This window comes from Leptosomus discolor, chromosome 4 (genome assembly GCF_034619465.1).
Source record: "Leptosomus discolor isolate bLepDis1 chromosome 4, bLepDis1.hap2, whole genome shotgun sequence".
Classification (NCBI taxonomy): domain Eukaryota; kingdom Metazoa; phylum Chordata; class Aves; order Leptosomiformes; family Leptosomidae; genus Leptosomus; species Leptosomus discolor.
Genome location: NC_141394.1, coordinates 32,630,128 through 32,646,479, shown reverse-complemented (window position 1 = coordinate 32,646,479; position 16,352 = coordinate 32,630,128). Strand labels below are relative to the sequence as shown.

General features: G+C 39.6%; 1 protein-coding gene across 2 annotated transcripts in view; it reads left to right on the top strand.

Annotated features, from left to right (window-relative positions):
- MMRN1 (multimerin 1) overlaps positions 1-16,352 on the top strand; it is a 46,173-nt gene that overhangs the window by 11,342 nt on the left and 18,479 nt on the right. Inside the window, exons 2-4 of one of the 2 annotated variants that reach the window (XM_086464526.1) lie at positions 5,858-5,977; positions 8,244-8,350; positions 14,443-14,535. In XM_086464526.1, coding sequence (XP_086320652.1) covers positions 5,858-5,977; positions 8,244-8,350; positions 14,443-14,535 — 320 coding nt within the window. Of the gene's footprint in view, positions 1-5,857; positions 5,978-8,243; positions 8,351-14,436; positions 14,536-16,352 lie in introns of both variants that reach the window. The other variant, XM_086464525.1, reaches the window with a different exon arrangement.

The window sequence follows — 16,352 nt, the reverse complement described above, 5'->3', positions numbered from 1 at the left end:
TCAGCTGAACACAGGGAAACACTACAGTAATCTGTCTTACACTGTCAGAAATAAGCTGATTTTTTTTTTTTTTTTTTTTTCTCCAGCTGAGGGAAACACCTGTATTACTGGTACAAACTCATGTAGACTGGGCATTGGGCTTCTTGCCATGGAGGATGTGCAGGCAGTCATAGAATCCTTGCTTGCAATTGCCCTGAGGCCACTTCTGTTTCAGTTATCTCCAGGCTGTGTCCTTTCTGTTTTCTGTCTGACTGTGGAAATGAAGAAATGCTTCATGGGAATGTTTTCTCCACGGAAAAAAAAGAAACAGCACTGGTATAAACAGAAGATGGAGAAAACTTTTCCCAGAGGGTATTAACGCAAGATCTAAATAAACTGTACTGGATGTGTAGGATCCCAAAAGCTAAAGACAGGCTTAAAGGCACTGTCTGGGTCCTGCTAATGCCCTGCCAGTTGTAGGTGTTTTGCTCCAGCTGCATGAACAGGAGGAGGGTGAAATCCGTCACATGGGCTTTATGCCAGTGAGGGGCTTGCACCGCTCTCTCCAGGCTGAATTTCTATTGTACATTGCGAGGATTTTGTTTTGTTTTTAAATACAGCTTTCCTGATTGAAATCAGACTCTACGCAAAAGAAATGCCAGGCTCCTGCAGCTCTAACAAAATCTGCGTGTTAGAAGCCTGTGTTGCTGATCTGGAATATATTATTCTATGGAGGGTAAAGAGAGGATTTGCAGGTTTAAAGTCCTGTTATGCAAATCAGTTGTCTTCTGTTCTGCCTTTGCATTAACACAGCCTGTCATAGTTCTTCCGCCACGCTTCACCTTCTATTTCCAAATCTACATTTTTCAGACAATTTGATTTCAAAATTATATTTACATTCTTAACATCTCTTAATGAGCTTATCTCATTGGTAGCGTAAACCTAATTATGAGTCACACCAGGGGCTCTTTTGCTGTGAATATTTCCTCCAATTTAGCCTGATCAAAGATTGCTGGGCCATGTGAGAACCACAGCTTCAGACATTGCACTCATGTAACTTAAGAATAAGTTAAATATTTTAAATGGAAACAATCTGCTCAAGTTGAATTAAATTTTTGGTAGAGACCAGAGACTGAGTTCAGAACATCTTTAAAAACTAAGAGCAGTCTTTAACTGATACATTTGGGGTATATTGTACCATGTTTTCCTTTGGAGGACATCTCCAAATGGGCAAGTTCCAATAGCTGTTACCTTGAAGCTAGCCACCCATAATAATAATGATAATTAGTGGATTTACATTATGAATTTTAAAAAGTAGATTTTTTTTTTTTTTTGCCTGGACTTTCTGTAATCCAGGGCTTTTTTGTATTTTACAACCGCTTTTTATGCCTGTTTTCATTGCTTTGTCATTTCATTGGCCACATTTGCTCAGATGTAAAATGGAATTCAATTACCAAAAAATATACCCCGATCATGTGAACTGCAGAAAAAGTCATCACTGACAACACTGCTATCTGTATTCTGCTTAATCTCTTTCTCTGGTGAGCTGTTGGATCTGCATGTGAGGGCAGAGCGCAGGCTGGGAGCCACGAGCTCAAGTCCTAACTTCACTGCTGACTCATTACCAGATTTTAAAATGTGACTCCTGTGTCATCATAGAATACTAGGTTGGAAGGGACGTCTAGGATCATCTAGTACAACCTTTCTTGTCAAAAGTGCGGTCTAGACAAGATGGCTCAGCACCCTGTCCAGCTGGATCTTAAAAGTGTCCAGTGTGTGGCAAGATACATATTCGGATTTGGGGCTCTTGATTTGCAGAGGTGGTAAGCTTAGCACTCAACTGCCCAAGGTGCTAGCTTTTTGTTCCTCACTTTCCAGGCAGCTAATGTGCAGCAGTAAAAGAGGTGTGGTACTGCATAACTGCTTGAGGTGGTGTTATCACTTCAGATGTCTTCTGATCAGACTTTATATGCCATCAGTTAATTGCTGAGTGTTATTCAGGAATGTAGATGTTTACATTCTCTATACCAAGCTTAAATGATAAGCAAACCACCATGCTTAGTCCAAATTCCTCCTGAATAGACCACTGTCAATCCGGCCTAGTATCACTTTTTGCATCTGTTAAGAAATGTTAAGAAATGTTTAGTATCCCATTCATAAGCTGAGAGATTTTTCTTTTTCTTTTTTTTTTTTTTTTTTAATCTCTGTGCTGCACTTCAGAGAAAAAATATGGTTTTTAATGTTGGGCATGAATATGCAGAACACTCACTACAGCTGTGAAGTGGAAAAGACCTCATGCCCCTAGTGAGAAAGGAATTCTGTGGTAGTGCCCTGGGCAAGCTAACAAGCCTTGATAGCCCCAAGAAACCACACCTAAAACTTCCACCCACCCTCTTGCGCCGGGGACTCTATTTAAGCCCAGGCTTAAGCCTGTTCTCCTTATAAAGGTGTTTGTCTCTAGTAATCTTCTTGGTCTTTACTTGTTACCTAGTCTTTGCCTGATACTTGCTGGGCTGCTAAATGACCTGTTCCTATCACCCTGCTCCTGCTTGTCTCTCTCTGGTGCTGTGGTACTGAATGCAGCTGATGAGGCAGTGCCTAGCTTGTGTAGTTGCCTCCCTCACCTTCTGTTAGGGAGAAGCCCTGCGCTCGCTGTTCGCTGATGCTCAGCAAGGAAGCCCCATGGAAGAGCTGTCTTCCTGGTTGTGCTTGTAAGGGAGCTAAGTCCCTGCCATGTCCTACTCCTATGGAACGCTTGGCAAGACGGAGTGCCTATCCTTTCTTGCTGCTGCGGAGGTGTGCGGGAAGGGATGGAGCCACAAGCTCTCTCTGGCTAACTGTTGGCAATGTTTAACTGCAAATACTATCATTTAGCTATTACTGCTAGTCTCTGTGTGATACAAGAGACTGTAAAGGACCCATATGCCCCAACCAGAGGGGTAGTGTAAGTAACTTTATGATCCCTCTGCAAAACTCAAAAGACTTAAATGTCCTTTTGATTCTACCATTGTTATGTCTCAAGCTTGTGTAGAGTTGCTCCTGGCTTCCACAGAGATAGTGAGAAGAGTACCTAGTCTTTAAGCTCGAGGTTGAGACCTGCATTTAATTTTTAGCAAATATTTATTCGTGGAGTCTCTATTTATACACACAGATAAAAGGCTATGTCTAGAGGAGGCAGAACATAAAGGAAGCATCAAACAAAAGCACAGCCTTTTTATACCCAACTAAAAAGAAATAATATCCTAATGAGAACTCTCAAGGAAGTGGAGAGTGAGTGAGCAAAATCAGATCAAAGAGACTCAATAAAACCCAATTTTATATGAAACACATTATTCATCAATTAAACAGTATGTGTGGTGTGAGGGAGCACCACAATATGATACTGACAGCAGAAATACTGAGAGGTTCAGTCTGTTGGCCTTACTTAGCATCTTACTTCCGAGCTGTTTTCTCAAAAATCATTTCCCCAGTAAAGCACTATTGAATTTAATACGAGTGCACTGATAGGATCTCAGTAGACAAAAGCAATCACTTAAGGAGAGACGCTGATACTACTTTGTGTTTTGTGCTGTTGTTCTTGTTTGAAGCAGTGTAAATCTGTACTAATGCCAGTTAAGTAAATGGAACTAATCTGGTCTTAATTGTATTTTGATTTCCGCTGTAAGAGCCCATAGCAAGATTTGATTTTGGAGACAGCTAGGTAGTGTAAATATGTATTTCCTTACTGGATTATGAGACACTAACAGAACTACTACAACTGGAAGCAAAGGTTAGCAGCAAAACATGACCGAGGAAGATGAACTTCAAGTTCCTATATGCAAATATTGGTATGGAAGTACTTGCAAGTTCACCAGCCCTACAACTGAAACAATATTTTGTCCCTAACTTGTGAAGTCAAAAATGAAATGTTTCAGCATGGATGAGGGAATGATATCTGATCCTGAGAAAGGCTCTACTAAGTCAGAGGGAAAAAAAAAAAAAAAGTCACTATTATTCCACTGGAGAAATGCAATAATACTTTCTTCAGAATGGCTTCCAGTCTGCAGCTGGGGGACTTCCTGACACAGACATAATTTCTACAACTTAATTTAAAAAAACCCAACAAACCCAACAATGCCCTAATGGCATGTTCCTTCATGAAATCATTTAACTGTTATAAAATCCATTTTGGCTTCCCAAACTTCAAAATCTGGCACATTCTATGTTTGTGGAAACACGACCCCAACCCCTTTTTTTCCTTTAGGTTTAAGCCTGTTTTGTTTTGATGCCTTTTTGTCATAACAAGACAAACTGAATAAGGAATGCCATGACTTCCCATCCCTTCTGCTCTTCATCTTCTATTTGTATCTTTCTTTTCACTTCTCTTTAGGATGTAGGAATGAACTTGAATTCTGTACTCAAACTGTGGGCTAACCATAAACTCATATGCAGCAACAAGGAGTTGATGTACTGAAACAGTGGTGATTTCTGTTTGTTTTCTAGTCCTTCCCTAATAATTTCATGTATTTGATTCACTAGTTTAGTTAATGCAAAATACCGAAGTGGCATGTTGAAAGAGCTAATCACAATGACTCCCAGATCTTTTTCATGATGATGGTTAAGTTAGGTAGCCATGCTCTATAAGGCTGTCTTCATTTCATAGAGTCATAGAATGGTTTGGGTTGAAAGGCACATTAAAGACCATCTAGTTCCAACACCCCTGCCATGGGCAGGGACACCTTCCACTAGACCAGGTTGCTCAAAGCCCCATCCACTGGATCCCCTGGCCTGGAACACTGCCAGGGACGGGACAGCTTCTCTGTGCAACCTGTTCCAGTGTCTCACCACCCTCACGGTGAAGAATTTTTTCCTAATATCTAATCTAAATCTATTCTCTCTTGATTTGAAAACATTACCCGTTGTCTGCTTTATTAATCTACAACAGGACCTATCCTCTTACTATGTGACAGGTTGCTTTTTTTTCCCCCTCTAATAGCTTTTAGTAAGTGACTTTGCCAAAAAGCTCTGAAAATCACCCCTTTATTTATCTGCTGATTCCAAGAATGCCAAGAGATTTCTGAGGCATGATTTCCCTGTACAAATCTGCCTGGAGCCATTATTCAGTTTAATATTTCTACTTAATTCCACTCTCTACTGTAGCTTCTACCAAGTCACTCGGTTTCAAAATCTGGTTTAACAGTTTGCATTTTTTTGCAACCTCTACCTTTTTAAAAAGACAAACCTGGCATTGCACTCACTGGCTCCTATGTCCTGTGCTGCAGTGGTCAAGAGTTTGATCGCTTCACATGCGACTTCCTTCTCTGGGTGGGTAGGCAGTGGCACAGGTAAGCATAGAACTATGGCACGTTATTGCTGTGTGTGGCTTTGAACTTACAGTGCACTGCAAAACATGGTCTACGTGTACTCACAATATTGCTGGGGAAAGGGAGGAAGAGTAGAAATGTCTATCTGTAAAGTGAAAGTTATGGGTGGCTAAAAACCTTACTAAACCATTCTTTGAATTCTGGATAAACAGTTTCTGTAGTCTGAAATGTAGGTGTGTTTTAAGACCTGTCGTTCCTGCAGTCTAGAAGACCTTCTTTGTACTTCGTGCTCCATAAACATTTACAAAGAAAAATTTAGATTTGCAATATAAATACATGTAGAGATGAAGAAATGGTTGTCTGTTTTCTTTGTTGTTAATAGGCAGCTGAAGCACGAAGACTAAGGAATTGCCCAAGACTACATTGGCAGTCTGAGAGAAGCCAAACTTAATTTTCATATCTTAGTCCTATCCCTAAAATGGTGTATATAACTTTCCCCTTTAAGTATCAGATCTCATCATATTGTGAAAATGTTATTTGTATTTTTAATAGTATTTACCTTCTGTATGTTACAGAAACTGGTGTGCTTATGTCCACACCAGACTCTTACCTACAGTGGTAGTGGACAACCTGGAAACCTTCTCATCAGGCAGAGCGAAGCCTTGCACTTGGCATATTGGATCCTGTGCTCAGAGGTGTGTAGAACCATGAAGAAACAGTGCTTGCAAGTACTTTGATTATCACCAGCTGCATAATTAATACAACTATGACTTTAGAAATTAAAATGAAAACAGGAGGGAGCAGATTAGCCTGTTTCCAGGCCTCATCTTCACATGTGTAGAAGTGTAAAAGATCGTGACTTGGTGTGCCTTCACTCTGGCACCCTCTGATCTGTCCAAAGTCTTCAAGTAAGCCCACCGCCTGCTCCTCTGTTCTGGAGTACTGCAAGGAAAGATGCACATGTACAGAGCTTTAAAGCACATGTGGGGAAGAAAATGCTTTCTGTGCAGTTTTCCAAGCTTGTGCTTTGTTGGAGCAAGAGGCTTCCACTGAGAGGCATAAGTATTTTTGTTATAACCTCTCTGCTGAGTGCTTATTTGTGACATAGTTTTTGGTCAGGCAGTGAACCTAGAAAAGTAAGTGGCCTGGATACAACTTGTAAATAACAACTCCATTAGACATGTTCAGATTGTCCTTTGTGGTTTGGGTGCCTCATTGTATTCTGCAAACATTAGGTTTCAGTAGTAAATGAGATTGGATTTTAATGCGTGGGCCTGGAAAATAGCAAACTGAAACAACACCAACAAAAGAGAGGTTGTAACATTTTTCCCTTGAAAAATTTCAAAAGCCTCTTACAAGTTAGTTTGATTGTTCTGAGAATTGTCCTCTAGGTGGTATGGCAGAACATGCTTAACATTTTGAGGTGAAACCAGGAATAGAGTATCCTTATGATTTGATGACTCTGAAATATAGTTGATTGTACTGCAAAACGGTGGAGTGGACCCTGTGGTTGAAATGTTGCCAGGTTTTTTTTCTAATTCAGTCTAAGATTCACAATAACTCTGATTTCTTTTTTGTGGGAAAATTAGCTCCTTGTGCTGCTCCTGTAAATAAGTCTCTCCTATGTACATTTCTGAGGCTTGTCTACGTGAAGAATTATTTTTGAAATAGCTATTCCTGATTAACTGCTTTCATAGACACTTCATTTTTATGAGTGCTTTCAGGAATGGATTATGCTAGTGCAGAATAAGGTAGTTTTATCATAAAGTAAGACCATACATACAACAAAATAACTGAGAACTCTCTTGATTTCAGATCACCTTAATCTTTATTGAGTTCTTGGTGCTGAAAAAGCCATTTCTCAGAGGCAAAGCTGTGGTTGGGGACACATGCAAAGCTCCTGACAGCTGCTATGAATTTTAATATATATAATATTACATTGCTTTTGAAGGGGTGATGAGACTAACTACAGTGTAAAACAAGGTGGCATTGTTTAATTCATTGGGAGAATATTTTTTTGGTCTGACAGCCTTCAAATTTGTCTCCCTTTCTGGAATGATTTAGACAGGGATTGCATGTCCGAAACAGTTCTCTGACTATTTCATCATTGCATTTTCTGAGATTTGAGGTGTTCTTCATGTTAGGGTGTTCATGTTAGCGTTTAGCAACTAGCAGAACTGTGTCATATTCTTTTTATTCAAACTTTGTATTCAACGTACTAAAAGAGGCAAGTAGACTTGCTGTAGTTAGTTTCTGCTGTATGCCCTACTGCAGTGTGTTCATCCTAAACTGACTTCTCTGTGAATTTAAGAAAGCTAAAAGAAGAGATAGTGAGGCCAGGACATGCAGAACGTGTTGGAACACAGAAACAAAATTCCTGCTCCCTCTGCAGTTAACATACTGTAACTTAAAAACTGAGGCATCACAATTACATAGCCATACCCTCCTTACATCGACTTCCAGAGTGGAAATTTTCATGCTTTATTGGATTAATGTTTGTATAATCTTGTTTAAAATAATCAGAATGGAAGGCTTCCAGTGTGCACTAAATGTGAACTGATGTGGCATAAATTCATTGCGAATGCTTTTTGTTTCTCTGGTTTGAAAGAAAACAGTATATTGCAATTGTATTTTTGGCTCACTCTGGACAGAGTATTTAGTAGATATTAATTGTAATATCTTCCGTAAAAGTCGACAGTATTTGACTCCTGAATGAGATATTCAGGGAAGAAATCTGACAGCACTAAATAGACAGGTTCCTTTAAAGTCCATGCAGATGATCTGAAGGCTGCCATATGAAAACTGTGATTTCTATTGAAATACCAAACCCTAGCTAGGCTTCACTTTCAGTTTCAAGCAGTTAATGAAAGGATACATTTGACATGTAAGATAACGTAATGTAGTTATGCAGGTATCCTGTTTGGTCACCTAAAATAGGTTTAAAATGTTCTGGTTTTGCAGGTCCCAGGCAATAGCACACCAAGCCTACAGAATCAAACATAAAATAGTAACATCGCTGGAGTGGAAGTGCTGTCCTGGGTACAGTGGACAAAATTGCCAACCCAAAGGTGAGTAGAGTAGTAAGGATTTGAAACTATTAACTTCAACAAAATAAAACAATGCAATCTGATTTGTGAGCAAACGGCTCTGCTGAAAATCAATACAGTCCTTCCTGTTAATTTAAAATCAGGAAAAATGCGCAGTAAAATAAAATGCTTTGGGATGTTGACCCTTCCCTGCACATGAATTTCCGGAGTAGCTAAGCAGAATTCCTTTCCTCTCTTCCACTCTAAATAGAACTCATAAAATCTTCAGCCTTATTCCATTGTGCTAAAATATGGAGTTTGCATTCAGTGCCCCTCTACTTTTGACCTTTTAGTTATTGAGTATTGGAGTGCTGGGGATGTTAAATCCAGGTCCTCTATTGGGTACTTGATGTAAAATTATTCTACAGCACTGTGACTCTTTTGGCTTTCAGTTTCAGGCTCTAAGAATGTATTTTAGATATGATAAAATAATGTATCAACTTTGTTTCCCTCTGAATTGAGTAGGACTTTTGTTGTTCATTACAACAGTGACTGAATTTTGCTAGGTATTACGCATGATCCCTGTATAATTGTGCCCTTTTTTGACAGGATAGCGTTTTACCTCTGCCCTGGTGATCAAACATATGGCAACGTACTGCAGTTTAACGTCCATATAATAGCTGTTTCTTTGCTGCTGGCCTTAAACAAGCAGCCCTTGAAAAATAAGATATGGCATCAGCATACATATTTTAAGTGAATGAATATTACAAGAAAGGCCATTAGATGTGGTAGGGAATTCAATCAGCAGTGGCAGAGCAGAGGCTGTGATTAAAAATTAATGTAGAGGAATGAAGAGAAATCACTGTTACTCACATCCAGGAGGGAAATTTCAATGCTGAAGAGCCAGAACCTCAGCAGGCACAGAATTCTCATCTGTGCAGTTGAGTGTGGAGTCAGATATTAACACGGGACACAGTCAGTCAGCAAGGCTGTCCAGTGAGCATGGATCAGATGTTTTAAACATTTGTTTTTAAAAAATGCAAACATTAGCAAAAATAGATTTAAAAATGCTTATTGAAGGGGGGAGGCTACAGTTGATAAACTGAAATGGCATCAAAACAACAAGGAAGCATTGACCAGGAAGAAAAGCTGTATAACTCAATTTGTAGTGGCATCTGTGTGAAAATAAGAATAAAGGAAAATGTTGTCAAGTGTTACAGGAGCAGGTTGGAAATTACATCTCTTGGGTTCTATTTTCAAACCTCTTCTGGCTTGCTGAATAATTTGGGGAAGACACTTATAATCTGCGTACCCAAGTTTAACCATCTAGAAAATTGAGATGACACTTATCTCACAGGGGCACTGGGATATTTAATTAATTAATGCTTGTAGAAGTGCTTAAAGAGATTGGGATGAAAGGTGTTATGTCAGAAAGGCTCTTCTTCCCTGCTTCTGGAATCCTGCCTCCCATGAGGAGCAGACCACCAGCACAAGCCCTGCCTGTATTCAATTCCCATGAAGGGATGTCAGCTAATGAACTTGGACCAGGCACTCTGTTTCTACAGCGGCGGGGGGAGAGACACTGTAAGCTTTGACTGGGGCTCTCCAGAGTCGCTCAGCCCTCCGCTTGCCCTCTCTGCACTTGATCTGCTCAACAACGGAACTGTTATTGAAGGGTTTCTGTGCCAAGAGAACCGGGGTGTTCTGACAATATATTTTAGATCTCAGCCAGGCACTGCTAGTGTGAATTGGGTCACTTGTGGCAAATGCTAATTCAAAACGCCTGCTGGTTTAGCTTCTCTGTCAAACCAAGTGAAATCATACACAGGGAAAAGGAGGCTGAGGGGAGACCTTGTTGCTCTCTACAACTACCTGGAAGGAGGTTGTAGCGAGGTGAGTGTCAGTATCTCCTCCCAAGTAACAAGTAATGGGATAAGAGGAAACGGCCTCAAGTTGCACCAGGGGAGGTTTAGATTGGACTTATTCTTTGCCAAAACGATTGTCAAGCATTGGAACAGGCTGCCCAGGGAAGTGATGGGGTCACATCCTTGGAGGTACTTAAAAGACATGTAGACGTGGTGCTGAGGGACATGGTTTAGTGGTGGACTCAGCAGTGTTAGGTTAATAATTGGACTCAATTATCTCAAAGGTCTTTTCCAACCTAAACAATTCTATGATTCTATAACTGTTTCAGTCTGATAGTCTAGGCAGGAGGAAATACTGGTCACCATCTGATAGTTATTACTAGACATCTGTAAACCATATTTGGTAGCCTCCTTGTAACTGCTTGGTTACAGATGCTTCTTAAGGTAATGTAGTAGTGAGTAAGATAGAAGAGCCTCTGGGAAGAGACATCTTCAGATCTCTATTTCTAACTTCACCTCCCATGTGGCAACACATGACCAAATTGGATAAGACACGGATCCCAGCCCTGCGTGGACAATGCACTTTTACAAGAAAATTTTTAAGAAAGAAAAATTTAAACATAATTTCTTACAAGTCTCAGGAAACAACACAGTATGAATAACTCACGCATTAAAACATTATTTTGATTTGTGAATATCAAATGCTTAACTGGGAGCAAAACTGCTGAAAGGAAAGTGCTTGTAAATTCTGACTTGCAAAGTTCATGATGTCATTTTTACACAGCTCTGTATTAACATTTCATCCTTAAGCTGGAGAAAATAGTGTGTGGGGGGTAATGTCTGAGGGAAAGAAAACCCAGTTTGCTCATGCACATGTGGTCCCTGAACACTATGTTAAGTGTCACAAATGATTTCAAGAACTGGAAGATGCATCTTCAAATGTCGATCATGCTGTGTTCGAATTTAGCTTTGCTATGGAGGGAGGCTGAGGTGACTAATGTGTATGAATTCTTTTCCATCTGCCCTGGCTGTGGTTTAGAGGAAACAACTGGTTCTCAGAGTTGCTGACAATGCCATAGCCATTGTTAGCACTGAATTCACTCGCCTGGTAGAGATGTCATTTCTCCAGCAGATGGCTGTAAAATATTCTGCACAGCAGCAAGTGCTGTCCTCCGCATGGGGCGAGCTGCAGCCAAAAAAGGTAGCAATTCACCTTGAAACACAGGGAATGGGAGGAAACTACCAAACTCCCCACAGAGATCCCCCTTCAGCCACTCCTGCTTCATCAAAAATATATTGAGAGAAAAAGATCCAATTTCCATATTTTTAATATTCCCTGAAATCATTTTGCACGCTGTGTTTAAAAATACATGGGACAATAAATTATACATCTAGGCCAATATATTCAGTGATAGGAGCCTAATGTTAAATTCCTGTGTGCATTACCTGATATTCAGAAGCGTTGAGAACCCTGAAGCTCCTGGAAGAACAGGAAGAACTCGTTGCTCAGCATTTTGAATTGCTGCGCTTTTTTTTTGGTGGTGTTGCTTTGTTACTGTGGGTCTAGCAGTCTAATTTTTATTTGATATTTTATCTTTTTAGCTGAAACTGAGCATAGCATACCCTATTTTCAAAAGGTCATAAATATGAGTCATTTGATGGCTATTTGTACCCTAAAAAGTGTGTGTATTAGAGTTCCGTCTGCGGCTATTCAGCATCAGGGTGGGGAATCTCAGCTATGGGAACAAAGAGTACGTAAGACTTAATCACCATACAACATCTCAAAGTGGTTCCTTTGGAAAAGGGCTGAGCCACACTGGAAGAATAATGTAGAAGCAGCTACGTTGCCAATGATTCTTTTGAATTTGTTTCACAAATGAAACCCCTGAATTTCTAATGCTGCCTGAGAAGTAACTTTCCTACACAATGATGAAATTTAACGACTGTGCAATATGAGGTATTGTCTCTGGGTGAGTTTTTTGTGTGCGTGCATCGCTGGCTACAGTCCTTGCTGCTTCTAGAAGCAGTATGATGCACTATTGGCTTGCTCTGTTACTGGTTTGCTCCAACAGAGTGATACTATGTCCTGGGTCTTACACGGATTAGGTTATCTGAACAGTTTAAAGCATTAGTAAAATAAGCACACAGAGATAAATATATATCCTTGAAACTCTAAAAGTGAGTAAAACTGTGTTTGGGTGTTCCACAATGGGAAGCTGTGAGAGGGGGCATTGATTTAATAGGGAGGATGAAAGATAAGATGTAAGAAAGATAGTATAAAATAAAAAACTCTAGTCTCTCTAGCACTAACAGTGGCAATGAATACGTTTAGAGCAACAGAAAGATCGGTAAATGAAAGAATAAAAGGACATCGATCAGCTGGTCTTTATCACAGGCAAGTAACTGACTCCCTTGTCATAGATTATATCATCACATCACCACCTGATAAATCCTGTGTAATGAATTGGGCTGAATGCAAGTATTTAACTCGTGTCAATAACCATGCCACAGAAAGATAGCAGAAGCTATTGAAAAGATGACTATTTGAGGATTTTGTATTTCTTATCATCCCATTTCAATTAATTCTATGAAACTTTAACTCCATATGATAATTTCCTTTCAGTTCCTGTCCTAATTGTTACTTCCCCCCTTCTTAATTTACATCATAAAACACCTTATATCGTCCTTAAATGTAATCTCTTGATCCTCATATATACTTCTAAGAGGCTGATGAAACATAGGGAGTTTCTTGATTCAGCATTTTATTCTGTTTCCTTGGAAACTCATGTTATGGCCAGACTAGGTTTTAATATTTGAGCTAGAAGATAATGCCACCACACCCAAGTTATTCTGCTTGTACTGTACTAAAGACTGGAAATCACATCAGTGCCACATAAATGGCATTCCTTAGATGTTCTCCAGCTGGAACAACATCTGCTTCAAACTGCTTCATGAACTAAGCAAGAATATAAATTGGTATGAATTTTCACTAGCAAATTTACAACCTACTTTGTACATATTTCATTTTTTTAAACAATAATGAAATGAAAATGACACTGTTAAGCCTAATGGCTAGAGAATTAAGTAAGGAAGGTGGGAATCTCAATTCTGTTCCCAGCTAGCCTATCAGTTGTTCACTGCTTCTTGTGAGTGAAGGCACTTTACTTTTCTGGACCTCGGCTTCCCCAACTGTAGTATTGAAATAATAATAATGTTAGTCTAGCTTTTTTGCAAATTGCTTTGGGATCTTTGGGCTGAGATGTAAAATAAGCACAGAAAATCCCATTTGCCACGATCACAGAAAATCACAGAATCACAGAACGTTAGGGGTTGGAAGGGACCTCGAAAGATCATCTAGTCAAACCCCCCTGCCAGAGCAGGACCACCTAGAGCAGGTCACACAGGAACACGTCCAGGCGGGTTTTGAATGTCTCCAGAGAAGGAGACTCCACAACCTCTCTGGGCAGCCTGTTCCAGTTCTCTGTCACCCTCACAGTGAAAAAGTTTTCCCTTATGTTAATGTGGAACCTCCTGTGCTCCAGCTTGCACCCGTTGCCCCTTGTCCTATCATTGGCCATCACTGAGAAGAGCCCAGCTCCATCCTTCTGACACTCACCCTTTATGTATTTATAAACATTAATGAAGTCAAAATATTTACAAACTTATCACCTTCATGAAGTTTTTCAATGTATATACCACTCACAAATCTCAGATGATATTTGTTGGAATTTGATTATGTTTTGAAATTATTTTTATTTTTTTAGGTGCTGCAACAGTATAATATCCCATTGCCTTTAGTGGGAAGATTTCTGTTGTTGAAAATGTGTGTAATCTGTCAAAAAAAAAATAGTTTTTAACATACCTGACTGATTTTGTAGCTATAAAAAAACCTAATTAATTTTATGGCTGAGAACATTTGTATTGTCTTTGTACTGCTGTTTTATATTGATCTAAAATATTCCTCTAGAATTTTTAGCCCTGGAGATTTCAAAATTCTGTTCATTATAGGACAAGTTTTGACATTTTAGTATTATCACCAACCTCTGCCAGTCTCAAGAAGCCTTTTGTAAAGCCATTCACTGTCTTCATCAATGTGGTCCCACACTGTATTATGGATGGATGAAGCAGATAACAAGAATCACTGCAGATGATTAGGCTTTGGTAAAGTTGGTATAGAATAAAAAGAGAAAGCAATTGTTGTGGAACACTTATTGTCATGTTCTGTGTTTTGCTCACATCCTTTCCTTTTTTGCTCTCTTTTAGCTCAAGAGCAACAATCACTTATACACAGCAACCAGGCTGAAAGCAGCAAAACTGTCAGTGAGAGGACACCAGGAGCTCCTCAGGACCTCAGTGAGCCAGGTCAGCTGTTATAATTACTAACACCTCTAGCCCAATCACTGACCATGTGACTCACTAAGATCCCTGCAAAAACAATTTGAGAAAAATCCTTGTCTACTGAAGGTAGCTGAATGAACTGTTAGAGTTCCTAGCAGTCATGGTTCAGCAGTATGCTTCTCTGATAAAGACAGGTGGAAGAAACTGAATGTAATCGTACCAGTAGCTTAGCATTTATAGAATGTCTTGCGACTAAACAAAAACCAGGAAAGTCATTCTGCATAGAAATACTTAAATTATTATGTTACTGAGTAGAATAGATGAATTAACAGAGATAAAGGGAAAAAAAAACAACCAAACAACACAGCCAAAAAAACCCCCAAAATCAAATCTAGGAGTAGTATAGACTAGCATTGGTCATAAAAGAAAATACGGTGATGTTAATTATATTATCTGAATATGTGATTATTGTTACATATTTTCTCATAAAAATTGATGCTTTATTCAAAATCAGTACAATTATGCTTCAAACTTTAGCAAGGGCAGTGCTTTTTAAGCTACTCCAGGTAGGATGATCAAATAGCTAAGCAACACAGGGACAGTTTACAGCTTTATACCACAGATGTTTGAGACTGTTTCTTATTACCTATTCCTTTGCTCATTACTGTGTTTACTTCAACCTATATAGACTGTAAGGTTTTGGAACACAATGTCAATATTTTCTTGCAAGGGTGTGTACAGACGTCAACATTGTAAGAGCTTGTTAGTAACAATAATGCTTATATTCAAATAGTGATCTATATTGGGAAGTTACCTCAGATGACTGCTGCATGAAAAGCTTCTCCACCTCTTAGTCTCTAGAACTGTTGGGTGTTCTCACTTCCTTTTATATTTGTTTTCCATTACCACCTGTATAATTTAAAGTTTACCAGCATAAATGTTTCAGAAAATTAATTTCATAGTTGCCTGCATAAGTATTCATGGGAACGGAATTTTATTCATGCCAAGCGTGTTTGCACACTAAACTGGGAGCAGAAACAATCATCGTTTATCAGATCGTTCCAATTAACCATTGTCTTGATTTGAAAGACAGGTGTCTGCTGAGGAAGGCAGGAGCCTCCCTTGAAATGGAAAATGGAACCCCCTTCCCTCCAAACTATTATAATTTTGAAATTAAGGGGCCTTCAGGCAAAGATACGGGGAATAGGAGTAACAGTTCTTTACTAATATATATATATATATATATATATATATATATATAAAACACAAGGCAGGAAAAAAAAAAAAACAACCCACTGGTTTACACTGACAGAGTCAGAAATACAACCTGACACCCTGCTAGGGTGGCAGTAGCAGTCCGATAAGATGCTGGCTGCAGTCCTCCTGAAGCGATGGATGTAGTTCTGTTGAAGCAGCGATCTTGTAAAAGGGTCTGGTCTTCCTCCGAAGGTCCAGTGGTAGGTAGGTAGCTCTTGTCCTCTGGAACTCCAGTGGGGGGAAAAACTCCTCTGGGAATCCAGTGGAAGAAGGCTGCTAGGGTGTTCGAGCTCTCAGTTTATATTTAGCATGGACTGCTTGGCTCCTTCCCCCCGGGCGGAGCATCTCACAATGGGATGGGGAGTCGTGAGGCAGTTCCTTGATGGGCCATTAACAGGAGATAGTCCAGAGGGGGGAGGCAGGGAGCACCGCCCCACCTGGTCTCAACAGCTCATGAAGATGGTAACAGAATACTTTTTTTTTTTGGGCACATCTTACACTGTAACCTAGGACAATCATGAACTCAGATATTAAGAGTTCGCTATGAAAAGGTATCCGTGATTTAGAGGTGTTTAAGTAGTTGA